The 18185-nt window shown below is 43.0% G+C and overlaps 1 protein-coding gene across 6 annotated transcripts in view; it reads left to right on the plus strand.

Annotated features, from left to right (window-relative positions):
* The window catches only part of PRICKLE2 (prickle planar cell polarity protein 2), a 351710-nt gene extending 335245 nt beyond the window's left edge, over positions 1–16465 (plus strand). For all 6 annotated transcript variants that reach the window (XM_054551911.2, XM_054551913.2, XM_054551914.2 and 3 more), the window contains one exon: positions 10389–16465. In XM_054551911.2, coding sequence (XP_054407886.1) covers positions 10389–11263 — 875 coding nt within the window. In that variant the 3' untranslated portion in view covers positions 11264–16465. The remainder of the gene's footprint in view (positions 1–10388) is intronic.
* Positions 16466–18185: the final 1720 nt, after the last annotated feature.

Here is an 18185-nt window from a genome sequence, read left to right on the forward strand (position 1 = left end):
TTAGCTTTTGTCCTCGTGTAGTCAAGTGTTTCCCAAGTAAATACAGCATGGTCTGCTTGTTGACCCAGACTAATGGGTTCTAGAAAGCAGCATGGGGTCAGTGTAAACCCAGAGCAAACTCTGGCAAACAATCCTCAACTGGTCTGAATTTGTTATGCAGCCTTTCAATTAGCAATATGCTTTGTGGCAATACAACCAGAATCCCCCATGGAGCTGAGTGGTAGTAGTTAAAACTGACTCCACATGATTCTGGAAGATGTCCCTTCCTGGTTTCCTCCTTCACTTTTACAAGTGGTATTAGTTAAAATTGACTCCATCTTTATTGGGGTCACTGATTTATCAGGAAGTTAATAGAATGAGCAAGTAATAAGGGATAGAAGGTAAGAAACTTCCAATCCACACTCAAGTTTTTATCTGACTTGTCCTTGTAACTGTACTGGGTCTGTCAGAGAAGTGATTCTAGTCCCATTATAATGCTTGTCACTCCCCAACCTCCAGTTCAAAGGCAAGTCCCTAGAATGAATGCTGCTAAAAAACAAAGCCGCTATTGTTGGGAAAACCAAGATCAGTCCAGGACCCTCTTTGGAAGCAGATGGTTGTAAAGAGGCTGTTATTTAGTTTGGGCTGAAACAACCCGTCCCTGAGAGGGAAGGCAGGCCAAGCCTGGGGGGTGGGAGTGTGAAGTAAGAAGTTATGCACACTCCCCTCCTCCCCAACCCCTGCCCCAGGGCTTGGCCTCCCCCTTCCCTTTCCCTTCCCCAGTGCAGCTGGCAGAGGAAATCGTTCTCTAGACTACCATTACTGCTCCTGGTAGCACCAGAGCAGATGGCAGATGTGTAACTGACTGCAAGCCAACTTGTGATCTGCTGATCACCTGAGACCTACTAGATAGGCCAGTGGCTGGAGTAAGGAAGTAAAAAAGATACATCAAAAACTCAGGATTTCAAAAGCTTCAAACCTGCCAGGAAAATTAGACAGCAAAGGCCTTAACTGGGGAGTTCTTGATACCCACTGAGAGAAAGGAATGTGAATTTTCTGAGAAGAGTTTAGAGAGAAAATAACTTTTAGAGTTCCCCAGTTTTGGGGACATACCACACCCAACCAGGCAGAGCCCTGATAATCCTTCTCTAGAAAGAAGGAGCGGCAACCCCCATTGTGATGAGGCTCCTGTCTGCAGGGTAGGGTGGAGCAGGTTCAACTCACTGCAACAATTGGGTGGACAGGAACAGAGCTCCCCTTGGGCTATAGTCAAGCAGCAGGTGGAGGACAGGATCTGTTAGAGCAGCGGTCCTCAGTTGGGGGCGATTTTGCCCTCCAGGGACATTTGGCACTGTTTGGAGACATTTCGGGGCTGTCACAACCAGAGGGATGTGCAATTGGCATCTAGTGGGTAGAGTCCAGAGATAATGCTGAACATCCTGAAGTGCACAGGACAGCCCACCAAACAAAGAATTATCCAGCCCGAAATGTCAGTAGTACTGAGGTTGGGAAACCCTGAATTAGAGTCTCTGAGAGTATGAGAGTCTTGTTTCCTGGAGTAGAGGCACCCTTGTGTTGCAAAGAAAATCATCCTTGAAACTCCCATCATTTTGGTGTTCCTTTAACTCTCATGAACATGGGAATCACCAGGGATCTTGTTCAAATGTGGATTTGAATTCTGCAAGTCTGGTGAGGGCCTGAGAGTCTGCAACCAGCTCCCAAGGGATGGCATTGTGGCTGGTCCACAGATCACACTTTCGAGTGCATTCATATTGTCCCAGTCTCCTCTTTCTGTCCCCACCCCCAGCCTTCTTTGTCATACTCTGTTTGAGCCATTCCGTGCCCTGTCACCAAGAAACATGTGGTGGCATTTAAGCTCCACTGCCCAGATGACAGTATCTCTCCAGCTGTTGCCAATTTGAAGTTCAGGGTGTTGATGAAATCGATTGACTTAGCTGGAAAAAGGATCCCAAGGGACCTGATCAAGCTACCACCACACATGCTTCAAACAAACAAATATGTACCTCGGGACACTTTTTGCATGGTCTGAGAGGCTTCAACTGTGTAGCGCCCATGACTACGGGGCTATTCAGGCTTGCTGCAGCATACTAAACCAGAGGTTGACAACCTGTGTCTATAAAGGGCCAGAAAGTAAATATTTGAGGCCTTGCAGGTCATACAGTCTGTCACAACTCCCCAAATCTGGAAAGCAATCACCAACAACAGGCAAATGAATAGGTGTAGATGTGTTCGAAAACAAATTTATTTACAAAAACAGGCAGTAAGCTGGATTTGGCCCATTGCCACTGTAGTTTGCAAACCCCTGTTCTAAACAATTCCATTTTCTTCATGTTTCTATCTCAGCAAAAAAGAAAATAAAAATCATATAGGAAGGACCCTAATGAAAGGGAGCTACATCATCAATATGAGTTGTAAATGTCTGGAGGACATGGTTGAATAGATACTATTTCCTTTACCGCACAGAAATGTGAAATGTGAATACTTAAAAAAATTATTTTTTGAAAGGCTCTGGAGTGCAGTGGCGTCATCATAGCTCACTGTAGCCGTGATCCTACTGCCTCAGCCCCCCGAGTAGCTGGGACTACAGGTGCACACCACTATGCCTGGCTAATTTTTTGTTTTTTGTTTTTTGTAGATAGGGGGTCTTAGTATGTTTCCAGGGCTGGTCTCCAACTCCTGGGCTCAGGAGCTCCTCCCACCTCAGCTTCCCAAAGTGCTGGGCTTATAGGAGTGAGCCACCATGCCTGGTAATGTATCTTTGAAGTTGGCAGAAACACAGCTCTCTGTCTTCTGGTGCAGAGTGGGATGAGACAGGACAATAAATAAGGAACAGAAAGATGTGCCTAAAGTCTGCCATTCAATCTTAGTCTTTTTCTTCTTTCTGGACTTGCATGCATACCTTTTGCCCCCAAAGACATGGGGGAGGGGAGCCAGCAAAGATTTTCTTTCTGTTCCATCAGACCTTGAGCATTCTTTGAAGAACATTGATTTTCTTGCAGACGCCAGTTTCTGTGAGACCTCTTATTTGTAGAGAGGGAAACATTACTCAGACAGAAATGCCAGTGTACCATAGAATGCCCCAACTGCACCTTCATGTTGGCAGTTAAACCACGGAGAACCGCAGGCTGAATTGGATGCTGACCTCTCTTTGTAGAAGCACGGCCAAGGATCTTGTGGGAACCTGCACCCCTGCGGTGCGTGGACATTTGCGTAGCTCCCAGTCACACTGACCCTTGAGATGTGGATAAATCACTGCATTTAACTCTCTCATCACCCTGAGCACCTCTCATAAAGCCTGCATTATTTGGCAGGGAAAAACCCTCTCTGTTAATTAAGAAAACAGAGCTCTGCTTGAGAGGGAAATGACCTGATATCTGTGTCTCCTTGCCATCAGGTGGGATTCTTCTGCCAGATCCTCCAGAGGATGTGGGGGTACTGATACTGCCCTAGACTATGTGCTGCAGCCAGAGTTCTCTGGCAAATTTAGCTTGCAGCTCCCACCTCCCTATCACACATGTGCTTGAGCACACACACACAGACACACACACACCCCATGGCTTAAACAACAAGAAAAGAAAAATGTGTTTATTACAGGAGAGTAAGGGCGTGTTAGAGCCCCATTAGGTTGGATTCTATTGATTTGCAGTATTTTGACACTGTGTCGTGTTCACCACAGACAAATGGAATGAAGAGTTGAGCTTCATCTGTGTACAGGAGGAATCCCAGCCACGGTTTGGAGGCACAGATAATTTACAACAGTGGCTGGCGTTCAAGTGAATATCACTGCGTCAGGCCCTTTTTGTCAAATTCATTAATCCATACAGTCATGCATTCAATGAGTATTTGTTTGCCTGTAACACATTTGAGTCTTTGCAGGTCATACAGTCTGTCACAACTCCCAACTCCAGAAAGCAACCCTCAACAATATGCAAATGATAGGTGTGGTTGTGTTCCAATACAACTTTATTTACAAAAACAGGCAGTGAGCAGTGAGCTGGATTTGGTTCACTGGCCATTGTAGTTTGCAAACTCGTGTTCTAAACAATTCCATTTTCTTCATGTCTCTGCCCCGGCACATAAATAATAAATAATATAGGAAAGACCCTCCTGAAAGGGAGCTAAATCATCAGTATGAGTTGTAAATGTCTGGAGGGCATTCACAGTCTTGAGGCATGCTTTCTTTCCTTGGGGAATTTTAGGCCTTACTAAACCTTCTCCCTGCATACTGAATACCAGGTACTGAGGTCAGGGCTAGCAAACAGGAGCACAGTTTCTGCCCTCTTGGAGCTGCTGATCTATCAAGAAGAGAGAGATGAAACAAAAACTACACAGATGCACCATAGTCATGATGAACCTTAAAAAGGAAAGATATATTTTTCCTCATCTAATCATCACTACAGCTTTAGTACTCACATCCTGTCATTATGCCCATCTTACTGATGCATCTCAAGAGGTTTAAAAATTTCCCCAAGTCACCCAGCCAGAAAGTAGCTCTCCAGTTCTGTTCATAGTTAGAGGGGGAAGGAGTGTTTCTCAAGTTGGAGTGTGACCTGTGACAGTACAGTTCCATCTTGGGGACAGTATCAGCTGCTAATTTAAACACATCAACAGAGCTGTGATTAATAAGGAGAAAACATTTCTGCAGTGCAGGGAGCTCATTATAAATCACGTGTACTTTGACTTTAAAACTGGAGAAACCCCAGATGGTGGGCTATATAATGAATCACCAGAGATGGAGATTGACAGGTGTGATCATGTTATTTTTTTCTTGATGTTTGGAATCCCACCCATGTGGATCACAGCACTGACCCACTCCAGGTCGGAGGGTGGTTGCTTTTTTCCAAGCTGTGGGTAACATGAGAATCCATTTACGTTTATTCCATGAATATGTATTGAGCACCAAAGGGTGCTGGGCACTGCTAGCTTTGCAAGAATACAGTGAAGAGTGGGGAGAAGATCCCGGCTCCCAGGGGATTCATTCAGCTGCAAACTTATGTATGACCTTAAATAAGTCAGGGTGGGTAGTTTAAAAAAGGGTCAAGTGCAGTAGTGAGTGGTTGGCCAAAAGACAACTAACTTTGCTACTTTAGAAGGAGTGTTCAGGATAGACACTGCTGAGGAGGTGACATCTACACGAGGACTTTAACTTTAACAAACAGAAGTCAGGCATGCAAAGGGAAGAGTTTTCCAAGGCCTGCTGGAATAAGCTTATTGTTGTGTTTGGGGAGAGGGGGAGGAATGTAAGCACAGCTGAAGCAGAGTTAAGCGAGGAGTGTTTAGTTGATCTTGGAGAGAGAGAAGGGAGCCAAGTCACGTAGGGCCTTAAGGTCTGCATAAGGATTCTGGATTTTGCCAGTAATGAAAGTAACCACAGAACTACCCTTTTTAGAGGCAAGTACACAATTATTGCTCATCTTTGGTCAACATTGGCCTTTCTGTTCATGCTCTGCATGCAAGAAGACCCTGGAGGAAAATCTGAGTGAATGAATCAGAAGAGAGGCATTTCTCCTCTCTAGAGTGAGCAGGTAGTATTTCCAGTCCCACCCACACATACTCCAGGGGAATGAATAGCTTACATTTAGGTAAAACTGATAGTAGATGCTGGGCTTGTGCAACAGGACCCTCCTGCTCTGATCAAGCTCTTTTCTTTTTCAAGGGGGTGCCTCAGGGTATCCCGAGCTTTCCCAGGATGCAGAAGCCTGATACCAGAAGGCAGTACACCTCCCAGCAGAATAGAAGCTGCTCTTCTTCGAGGTTACCTCCTCATGGAAATAGGAATCTGTTCACAAGCAGGATGCTCTCAAAAACATTTCACTTCTGGGCTTATGAAAGACAGGTTCGGGAAAACAGCATGCTGGGGAATTAATAGTATTTGCTAAGTTATTTATGCTGATCCTAATTCTACTCAAGAGCTAGGGTGGAAAGCTCTGCAAAGATCATTGTGTCCACCTTTTGTTTCTAGATGTGAGTTTGAAGATGTTTTCTTTCCTTTCTTACTAGAGTTCATCCACTCAAACCACTCATTCATCATCTTAGGTTGTTATCCTCTCCTCTCTGCTTTCATATTGGGGAGGCTCTGGAAGTGATTAGGCTGTTGTAAATCAGCTTTTGTGATTTGTATGTCAGAGATAAGCAGCAGAGTAAGCAAGCGTTTGGAGGGCCTGACTGCTATTGACCTGACAGTTATCTCAGGAACGAAATTAAAACAAAAAATTACTGGAGTATATGATATTTAGCAGATTAATTTCTTTATAGGCATATCCAATGTTAAAATTTGACCCTTTAACAAACATTGCTTTATTTTTTTTTTATTTATTTGTTTATTTTTTGGAGACAGGGGCTCGCTCTGTTGCCCAGGCTGAAGTACAGTTGCACGATCTCGGCTCACTGCAGCCTCGACCTCCTGGGCTCAGGTGATACCGCCACCTCAGTCTCCCGAGTAGCTGGGACTACAGGCACGCACTACCATGCCCAGCTAATTTTTGTATTTTTAATAGAGACAGGGTTTCACCATGTTGCCCAGGTTTATCTCGAACTCCTGAGCTCAAGCAATCCACTCTCCTTGGCCTCCCAAAGTGCTGGGATTACAGGCATGAGCCACCACACCTGGCCAAATGTTGCTTTACTTTTACTCCATTTTATTGAGATATAACTTACACAAAATAAAGCAAACAAATATTAAAACTACACCTCAGTGAATTTTTACACATGTGTGTTGTTTTACAGCCACCATCCAGATTTAGTTATAGAACAATTGCAGTGCCCTAGAAGCCTTCTTCATACCCCCTCCCACTGCCCTGACCTGTATCACTATAGATAGCCTCAGCCTGTTCTTGAACTTCATATAAATGGAATCATACAGCACGTATTCTTTTTGCATGTCCAAGCATTTTCTACGAGATACATCTATGTTCTTGGGTGTAGTTATTCGTTCTCGTTATTGTGTAATATTCCATTTTATCAGGGTTTCTTCTGAGACTGTTGACAGTTTGGTTTGGAAAATTCTGTGTGGAGGCAAGGAAGCCATCCTTCACATTGTAGGATGTTTAGCAACATCTCTGGCCTCTACCTACTAGACGCCAGGAGAATCCCAACCTAATAGTGACAACCAAAAATGTGTCCAGATGTTTCCAAATTTCCTTCAGAATTAAAAATCATCATATCTGATGAATATATTCCAATGTTAAAGAAACTTTTTATTTGGAAATAATTTCAGACTTAAAAAAAGTTATAAAAATAGAACAAACAACACCTATAATGTACTCTTTACGTAGATTGATCCATTGTTAACCTTTTGCCACATTTGTTCTTTCATGTCCACATGCACGCACACACGCGCGCGCACACACACACGCACATTTTATTTATAAACCATTTGAGAGCAGATTGCATCCATCTGGGCCATTTACTGCCATATCCTTCCATATATATTTCCCAAGAATAAAGATTTTCTCCCACATTATCACCATTATCAATTGACCACAGTAAATTTAGCATAATACTTTTATCTATTGCCCATGTTCCATTTTTTTTTCAGTTGACCAAAAATTATCCTTTATAGACGCAGTCCCCAACCTTTTTGGCACCAGGGACCAGTTTTATGGAAGATAATTTTTCCACAGACTGGGGCCAGGGGGTGGGGATGGCTTTGGGATGGTTCAAGTGCATTACATTTATTATGTACTTTATTTCTATTATTACTACATTGTAATATATACTGAAATAATTACACAACTCACTATAAGGTAGAATCAGTGGGAGACCTGAGCTTGTTTTCCTGCAACTAGACAGTCCCATCTAGGGGTAATGGGAGACAGTTATGGATCATCAGGCATGAGGATTCTCTTAAGGGGCACACAACCTAGATCCTGCATAAGCAGTTCACAATAGGGTTTACACTCCTATGAGAATCTAATGCTGCTGCTGATCTGTCAGGAGGCAGAGGTCAGGCAGTAGTTGGAGCAATGGGAAGTGGCTGTACATACAGATGAAGCTTCCCTTACTGACCACTCACCTCCTGCTGTGTGACCCAGTTCCTAACCAGTCTGTAGCATGAGGTCTGGGAACCCCTACTTTATAGCATTTATTTTCCCTACAGAGCAGATTCCAGTCCAGGATCAGGTATTACATGTAATTGCCATGTTTCCTTCATACCCTTTCATCTAGAACATTCTCTCAGTCTTGTCTGGTCTTAAGACTACAGTCCCTTTTTTCATAACGAATGTCCCTCCTTTTGGGATCTGTCTAATGTCTCCTCCTGAATACATTCAGGAAATACATTCTTGACTGGAATACTACATAAGGGATAGTATACCCTTCTCAGTACATCTCAACTGGAGGCATGCAGGGTGCAGTTGCATCTCACCGGGGATGTTAAGTTTGAACTTAAGGTCAAGGTGTTGTCTGATTTTTACCTTTGTTCAGTTACTAATTCTTCCCTTGCAACTAATAAGCAATGTGTAGGGAAACACTTTAAAACAATGCTCTCTCCCATCAAATTTTACCCCCTAAATTTAGCACACTTTTTGATTCTTGTGTGAAGCACTCTACCTCCAATGGTTATAAAATGACTTTCCAAATCTGGCACCCGCTTCCTCCTTCTGAACTCGCTCTACTGACAGTGGTTGGCATTCCATTATACATAGACCCCTCTCTTTTCCCCGTTTATATATTTATTTATGTTTTTATTTATCTCTTATCAGTACGGACTTGTGAATTCCTATTTGTTTCAGTGGTTTATAAATCATTACTTCACTTAAATATTTTAATGCTCAAATTGTTCAGATTTGGCCAGTGGGGGCCCCTTCAAGCCAGGCCCTGTGTTCTTCTGACAAACCCCTACCATATCTTATTTTTAATACTTTCTTACTTTATGGCATAACAAGATCCTGGTTCTTTTAATTTCCTTGCCTTTATCCTGGAATTGGCCATTTTTCTAAAGAGCCTAGATTCCTTTTAGTGGGGAATGGTAGAAAAGACCACAATATATGTATCCATTTTCCTGATAATTGACATTTGAGCCATTTCCATTTCTGGGCTATTACAAGAAAGCTTCTCTGAATACCCTTGTCCATTTCTTGGACCTTCTTACTAACTTCTGTTTAATATATAACCAAGAGTGAAGATGGAGAATTGTGGAATTTCTACTCTTGGTCGTACACCCAACAGAAATTCATAAGTCCACAAAAAATGGGCAAGGATATTCAGAGCGGCTTTATTCATAATTCATATATGTATATGTGTATTTGGCTTTAGTAAATATTGCCAAGTAATTTTGCAAAGTGCTCGTAACACTGCTTTAGGTTTTGTCACAGAAGAGGAAGTTGAAGGCCCCGGTAGGAGACAGGAATAATCAGTAGCAGGGACGATAATGGTCCATTGCAATCCAAAGGCATGTTGTCTATGACCAGAAAGGGCAAACTGCTGATCCTTGCAATATATAATGAGTGGAAAATGCTGAGACTTTGCCTCCTGGCCCATTCTTAAACATCTCCTTAGAGAGCTCTGCTTGAAAATGAGCAAAATGGAAGTTACTGCAGTCGGTATCTCCCACTACCTTCAAAATGGTTTTCATCTCAGGGATGCCAGGAGCTCATCTGACAGCAGTTAAGAAATGGAGGTCCATTGCTGGGGCACCTGCTGTTAGAGAACATCAGACCCACTGCTTTACTTTTGAAAGTCCCTCCTCATGCGACAGAGAGGTCCCTGGGGTCCCACCCACATCTTCTGGCTGCTAGAGACCCATTTACAACCTCGGAGCATTCAGTGAATGGTCTGAGAGAGTAAATATTTCTCTATCTATACCTAGGGAGTCATTTAGTGTCCAAGACACTTTTGATAGGGAGCCACCTGCCACTTAGGGACAGCAGGCAAAGCAGGAAACTGCTGCAAGCTAACAGAGAAGCGAACCGGCCCAGTATTGTGGAACCAGTGTTCGGTGTTGCCAGAAACAGCTTGGGCATGATCCAGCCTCTATAGCTTAAAGTTTACTCATCCAAAATATCTGTCCTACAGAGCTTATAGTGCATCATTAGGATCAAAAATGTAATTAAAGTACTTTGCAAAGTGAAACTCCAAATAGAGGAAGCATCACGCATAAGATACACAGTGGGCTCTTAATAACTTTGATGAGCCTTTGGAGGAACTAGTAACTGGTAAAATACATCTCTGGATGCATTTTAAGCAAGTGGCCCCTCTAGGTAGACAGTGACCTACTGTGGAGTGGGGAGAACCCCCTCACAGGCACATGTGCCCCCTGAGAGGGCCTTTGTGCAGTATGCAACTGCACAACGGTATGTAATGACCCTAGATAGATGACCAGCAGTGACAGTGATCCCCATTGCTGCACATCTGTATTAATCTCTGTGGTCCCCTCCTCTCTCCCCCAGGCCTCTCTGCTGATGGTGGTGCCAAGCGCCAGGAGCACCTATCCCGATTTTCCATGCCTGACCTCAGCAAAGACTCTGGAATGAATGTGTCTGAGAAGCTGAGCAACATGGGCACTCTTAACTCGTCCATGCAGTTCCGGAGCGCAGAGTCGGTTCGCAGCCTGCTCTCTGCCCAGCAGTACCAGGAGATGGAGGGAAACCTCCACCAGCTCAGCAACCCCATTGGCTACAGAGACCTGCAGTCCCACGGAAGGATGCATCAGAGCTTTGATTTTGATGGAGGGATGGCAGGCAGCAAGCTGCCAGGGCAGGAGGGCGTGAGGATCCAGCCCATGAGCGAACGCACCCGGAGAAGAGCTACTTCACGCGACGACAACCGCCGTTTCCGACCTCACAGGTCCAGGCGTTCCCGACGCTCTCGCTCGGACAACGCCCTCCACCTGGCCAGCGAACGCGAGGCCATCTCTCGGTTAAAAGATAGGCCCCCTCTGAGAGCCAGGGAGGACTATGACCAATTCATGCGCCAGCGGAGCTTCCAGGAGAGCATGGGGCATGGGTCCCGGAGGGACCTGTACGGCCAGTGCCCTAGGACTGTGTCGGACCTGGCTTTGCAGAATGCCTTTGGGGACCGCTGGGGACCCTACTTCGCCGAGTATGATTGGTGTTCCACCTGCTCCTCCTCTTCAGAGTCTGACAACGAGGGCTATTTCCTAGGAGAACCCATCCCCCAGCCAGCGCGCCTGCGATACGTCACGAGCGATGAGCTGCTGCACAAATACAGCTCCTACGGCCTCCCCAAATCTTCCACATTAGGTGGCAGAGGACAGTTGCACAGCAGGAAAAGACAGAAGAGCAAAAACTGTATCATTTCTTAATATGATTGGGATCAGGGAATGGGAGAAGATGGGAGCTAAGAATGTAAATTCAGAAACTTGCACTGTTTTAAATGTTAAAGCGCTTTTGGGGGTGGCTTATGGGGAGAAAAGGGAAAATACTGTCAGTAGATGCAGGCAAGGTTACAGATTGACTCAATAGGTAGTCACAGTTCTTGGCATGTTGAATATTATTTGCACATTTCACTTTGGAAACACAGTAGACTCTATCGAGGCCAGGGTTGGTCACTTCCTTCCCATCAGTTCTGTGTTGAGTTGCCATCTCTCAAGATGGTAAATTGTTTCCTGCTCGCTTTTATCCTCTCTGGTTCTCTTACTTTTAGGACCCTTTTTTCAGTAAGTAATTTGTTTATTAGCCAGGACCCAAGACTAAGTTATTTACATGTCCATTGTAAATGCAATGTAAATGAGAGTTCTGATAAAATATTTTTGTATTTTGTAATATCAAAGGAATTTCTATATCGTAGGACTCAGTGGGGACTTGCATGCACATCCACCATTGTCTTTGAGTAGTATTAAAAGGTGGCCTGGTACCACCTTTTTTTTTTTTTTTTTTTTCTATACAAATTTGTTACATGTCAGTGAGACCTTTTTCAAAGGAACATATTCAATTTGGCTTTTTGTGGCTGAAAACAAATAACTATTAGACCCAAAGCATTTTATGCTCCGTTCCATCTTAAGGAGCCATCCTTAAGTCTGCTCCCACTCTCAGTAGAATTTATTTTCTACAAAGTGGTAGTAATTTTTTTTAAATTGCAAATGTAATTTTTGCCAATTAGAGAAACCAACCGGTGTCAGTAAAATTCTGTGAGAAATGCCATCCCTGCTGGGAATATTGAAGTTACTTAATGTTGATCTATCCCTTGGGGAAAGTAAAAGTGACTGTGAGTGGTGCCGTTGTGTGATGTCAGCATGACGTTGTTTTGAATGTGGCATTACGTTCTGGTGCTCATGTTTCCTGGATTGTATTATCTGCTTTCCTTTACCAAGGCAGACAGAACTGCTGCCTTAGCCTGACAACCGGTTGTCCTCAAAGCAAATGAACTTAAGCATTTGGGATTGAGGGACAGAAGGATTCTGAGGGGGCTCTGGGAGGGATGGTGTGTGACATGTCATGCCTGGAGAAGGAACAAGGCTATTTGAAAACAGAAAGCAGGTCAAGGGTAGAAGTTAAAGGAGAATCTGAAGGCAGGTCAGGGAAAAGAAGAACTGGAAATGAAACAGAGGACAGGTGACAACCACCTCGAAGAGCTCCCAGAGATTGTAGAAAGAATCCAGTGTAACCAGCTTAGTAACCAGATTATCTGGATTACCCAGGAAGGTTGAGCTGCTGAGATTTCAGTGGTGCAATGTCTTTAAAAAACAGGCTTTGTTGGGAGGGTATTTCCATTTTGAACTTTGAGGATTGTTCGTCAGAAAATGGGCTCAAAAGTGAGTTTGCTTAATGAAGACATTTAACGGTTGTGCTGTTTATAGTAAAATAAAACTCCCTACCTTGCTTCAGTTAAAAATGAAGCACTTGGTTTCTTCCATCCTCCTCCTCCCCTTAATGGATTGTGGCAGTTGAAATAATCCATCGGAGGACCCACCTGTAGTGAGATGTACTGTCGATGTAGTGCCCGGTGTATCTCAGTGGCCATCTGCCATGGTGAGGTGAGCGTGATCTCTTTTCAGTATAGTAGTTAACATTTTCTAGTATTTTTTATGGAGAGAATGTTAAAAGCAGCATTTCAGACCCCGTCCCAGATGGGTCTGAGGAAAGGAAGGCTGTAAAGGACATGGTAATGGCACTCCATTCGGGATGTATTAAAATAATTTGCTTTTCAGGTATTGATATGACATTTGTCATTGTCACTGATTTTTTTAAAAAAGCAATGCACATGTTGGTTGTGGCTGTTTTCCGCATGCTATCTTCATATCTAAATGCTTCATTAATTATCCGAGCCTCCGGAGAATTAACTCTATTACGTTTGTATAGTAAGTTTGTAAACTGCTTGGCAAACTGATTAAGAAATAATTTGCAATACCGTGCTACTAAAGTGGCAGGTTTCTGGTAGAAATTGTGCGAGTCCAATTTGGAGTTTTAAGTTCTTTGATTGATGAACTAAAAAGGCAATTTTGGAAAAAGAAAAGAGAGGGGGAAAAGTAGATCACTTATCTTAGCAAACGGTTGAAAATATGTCTGTCCTCTGTGGCCCCAAATCCAGTGAAAGAAATTCTCCCAGTAAAAGTTGCTTCCTAACTCTGTTTTTCTCAGAATACCTCTTACATTTCTCAAAGAAAGCTTCAACCACCATCAGCAGAAAGAAGGTGGCCTAAAAACTGACACATGGCCAGTGCCCAGAGGGGTCTGGAGGCATAAGTCTAGATGCCCAGAGAGCATCCAGGCACTGAACTGCTCAGAGCTTGAGATGAAATGACATACAAGCTTCAGGGTAAAACTGTCCACTAGCAAGATTACCTCCCTCTATTCTACCACTGCAGATTTCTTCTGACCCCAAATGCAACCTTACAGAGAATGCTGAATGAGGAAGGCCAATTCCTTACAATGATGGCAGAACCTCCAAGTGAATGCCCTATTGAGGAGAAGGACATCATTGTATTTGGAATTCCACGTGCTAGTGATAGCTCACACATCACATCCCAGAATCCCACTCCCAATGCATTCTTTCCTGAGGCAAGAACTTAAGGTCCTCATCTGATTCCTCCACCACAACCATTAACTCATATTGGACAAGCTCCTCCTGTGAGTGGAGCCTGTACTCACTTCCTCTTAGATCATAATTCCATCTTCAACAGACTGATTTCCAGAATAGTAATCTTTTTCCAGTGTTCTCTCTTCTCCAATGCCCTGGTTGTTATTTTTCCCACCTCTCCTAATATTGATCTTCTTGTCTTTTGGTTAGAACTGCAACTTCGGAGTTGAGTTCATTTCCTATTGCTGCTCAATTCAGTAGCAACATAGCTGGCTTGTTCCCAGGCCCAGGAAGTATAAGTCATTGACAGTTTCCTGAGTGGCTCTGCCAATCCATACCACCCTTGGTACTGTGAAAAGGCTTCTTGGCAGCCAGGTGGCATTGAGGATGGCATTCAGGGTGCTTTCCTTCTGTCATATAGTTGTGGGATCTCTACCAAGTGTGAAGGTGAATGAGGTAAGGGAGATCAGAACCATGTTTCTTGCTTTTTCATACGTCCAAGGAAGAAGTCCTGGTGTGGGTTGTTTGACACCTTCTTTCTACTTTCACCTTTTATTTTTTATTCCTTCCTTTCTACCCCCAACCAGTCAAGCAAATGAGCAATTTTGTGTTTCTAATACAGGATGTGGAAGTAGTGCTTTCTAATCCTCATTTCCTGTAGGATGTTCCTGCACTATAACAAGATTATGTTTTCTTCCTTCTGCAGCAGCTTTCTGCTTCTTGGGTACTAGTAGCTATTGTTCAATTCAGGTGAGGCCTGTGATGACATATATGTGGCATGTGCTCTGCGCTCCCTGCAAGCTGAGCAGATACAACCAATGCATCACTGTATACTCTTGCTGAGAATGTGGATGCAGCCTCACAGATCTTTGCAACACTCCAACCAGCCAGGACCAGTTGATCAGAACTGATCTTATTGGTCTGGTAACAAATCTTATTTGTGAACTGATTCATATCTGTCTTTCCACTCTTGGTTCTCTTGCCATAGAACAAAAACAGTTTAGGAAGCATAATTACGAACATTTAGGAACCAATATGTATAAGTAATTCGGAGACTCCAATTCACCCACCCTTCCCCCATCCCAGGTTGTGGAGGCTCGAGGAAGCTGACTTCTTAGGCTAAAGGACAAAAAATCTCTTTACCTCCTTTGCCATTTGCATGTTCTCTGCCAATTACTATAGGCAGTCTTCATTTTGCAGAGGTGAGGTAAGACTTCATCTTATTCTTCATGTGATCCCACCTTCTAACAAAAAATAAATAAATATTTAAATTCCAAGGAGAAGTGTTCTTTGTGTATTTCTAGCAGAAAACAGACGCTTAAGCCTAAGAAGGAAGATCTGTCCATGACAAAGGAAAGTGGAAAACTGAACCAGTTATCTGAATACTTCATGCCAGGACAGTTGCTATTAGCAACTGTTTTGCACCTTCAGGGCTTTAAAATGGGCTCTGCAGACAGCATTTGCATATGCAAGACTCAATAGCCAAGCCTCCACTGCCAATCGTTGAAGGCAGTTTCAGATCGCCACCTTTTGAGGTACATTTCTTTAAGCACAAGAGAAGTGGAAATGGCCTTTGCCTTGTCTCCAGTGGTTTGTCCCTCTGGTGCCTCAGCAGATACCAGAGCTTATTCTTATGACCATTTGGAAGTAGTCCTCAAGGTTAAGATCAAGAAAAAATTGGATTCTTTTTCCATTTTCTCATAATAGTAGCCTGGTCAACACAAGACTCCCATAAAATATGACTCACTATTGGGAGCCATACTATTTTATAAGCTTACTTCCTGCTGACAAAACTAGCTTTCCTCAAGGAAATATAAAGGAGGGGAAAGTCACATAGTGTTAGGAAAACATTTCTGTGTTTTAAATACGATGAATCCATAGGATAGAGAAAAATCTTCTTGTTCTATTCTGAGAGTTCTCTGAGATATCCCTTCACTCTCCTCGGCATTTGGCCATTGATATTCAACAGGTCACTGACCAAGCTTTTCTAAATTTTTCAGAGAGAGTTACTTACCAATAAGGTCTGTTCTCAAACCTACCTAGTTGATTTTCATATCTTTCCATAAAGTGTCATGATTCTGTCATAGACCCTGACTTAACATTGTAAGGACTATGAGTCCTCCATTTTTTTAATTAATTTTTTTTTTTTTTTTTAGCAAATTAGGACTTCGGCAGATTTTCCTCTCCTAAACTCATTCTTTCCTCCACAGGATTGCTTTGTCCATCTCCTGCTTTCATTTCAAGTGCATAAACAAAACCTCAAAGGGCCTGGGAAGGTGAGGCAGGCCAGAGTCTGTGTTCTGTGTTGAGTGTCAAGCTATTTGTTAAGAAGGTCTGTAACAGGCCTTTGGTGTGGGCTCTGCCAGAGACTGTTCTGAACACTTTGCTTGAGATCCGTGCCCTGTAAAATGGATATGATGTTTTACTGATGTCTGTAATACATTTGTAAACTTCCAATAAAATTTGAATAAAAGAAATGTTGCCATTCTTCTCAGCCCTCCCTCACTTTCCAGATTTTAGGGGTGGTCTCTGCCTTTGAGCACTTCAACAAAGAAAAGAAAGGACACAGGTATAGAGGGATGAGTTTTACTATGAAATATTAACCTGATTGTTTAAATCAGGGTTTCTAAACCTCAGCAATATTGACATCTTGTGCTAGCTAATTCTCGGTTGCAGAGGGCTGTCCTGTGCATTGTAGGATGTTTAGCAACATCGCTGACCTCTACTCACTAGATGCCAGTAGCAGCCCCCAGAAACTGTGACAACTAAAAATGTCTCCCATCACAACCATTAGGATGGCAATTATTAAAAATAACAACAAATGTGGGTGAGGATGTGGAGCAATTGGAACATTCGTACACTGTTGGTGGGAATGTAAAATGATGCAGTGCTGTGGAAAACAGTATGGCAGTTCCTCAAAAAAAATTAAAAATAGAATTACTACCATAGGCTACTTCTGGGCTATACCCAAAAAAATTGACAGCAGGGTCTCCAAAGAGATATTTGTACACCCATATCCATAAAAGCAGCATTCACAATATCCAAAAAGTGGGAGCAACCCAAATGTCCACTGATGGATGAATGTGTAAACAAGGTGTGGTATATACATACAATGGAATATTATTCAGCCTTAAAAAGGAAGGAAATTCTGACACATGCTGCAACATGGGTGAACCTTGAGGACATTTTGCTAAGTGAGATAAGCCAGTCACAAAAAGACAAGTGAGTGTATGATTCCATTTATCTGAGGCACCTAGAGTCAAATTGATAGAGACAGAACGTAGAAGAGTGATTGGTTGTCAGGGACTGAAGGGAGGAGGGAATGGGGAGTTACTATTTAATGGGTATAGAGTTTCATTATGGCAAGATGAAAAGAGTTCTGGAGACAGGTTGCAGAACAATGCAGATGAACTTAATACTACTGAACTGTACACTTAGAAGTGGTTAAGATGGTAAATTTTATATTATGTTTATTTAACCACAATTAAAAATGTCTCCACACATTGTCAATGTCTCCTGAGGGCAAAATTGCCCCTTGTTGAGAACCACTGGTTTCAATGCATTGCCTTCTTGGTGTCTCTGTTCCTTGAGAATTCTTGAAACTGATTCCTACCCAGGCCACACACTTAATTTTCAGTTATTAGCAAGAATTGAAACCAGCAGATGACCCAAAAATATTTGTGTTTGCTTTTAAGCAAATAATAAGTGGTCTGTCTGGAGAATTACATCCATGTCTGTGTTCTGGTTAGGGCGGCATTAACATTGACTGGGAGCCAGGACCAAGGCAGCATGTAAATTCGATTTCCCCGTGTCTGATCCACAACATTAGGGAGTTGCTGGATGCTATAATATCATCTATTCATTCATTCAACAAATATTTATCAAAGGCTTTCTCTGTGCCAGGAACTGTTCTAGGTGCTTGGAATACAATAATGTGCAAAACAAACAAAAATCCCTACCTTAAAGGAGCTTACAAACTTTACTTTCAACTAGGCAAGACATTTGGAACAGTAAGTAGTCTTACCCATCCTAACTAATCACAAGGACTTGGGAGTGGCAGACAACAAGAGTTGTTTCATTCTAAGACATTCTAAGAGCTTTTGAATAAAAACTTGAACTGGAAATGGCAATTGTGCCTGTTCTGCTTACAGACCTGCCATAGAGCATGGCCTGCAGGCAACCATGGTTTTTAATATACAGCCTCCCTG

This window comes from Pongo abelii, chromosome 2 (assembly GCF_028885655.2).
Source record: "Pongo abelii isolate AG06213 chromosome 2, NHGRI_mPonAbe1-v2.0_pri, whole genome shotgun sequence".
NCBI classification, from domain to species: Eukaryota; Metazoa; Chordata; class Mammalia; order Primates; family Hominidae; genus Pongo; species Pongo abelii.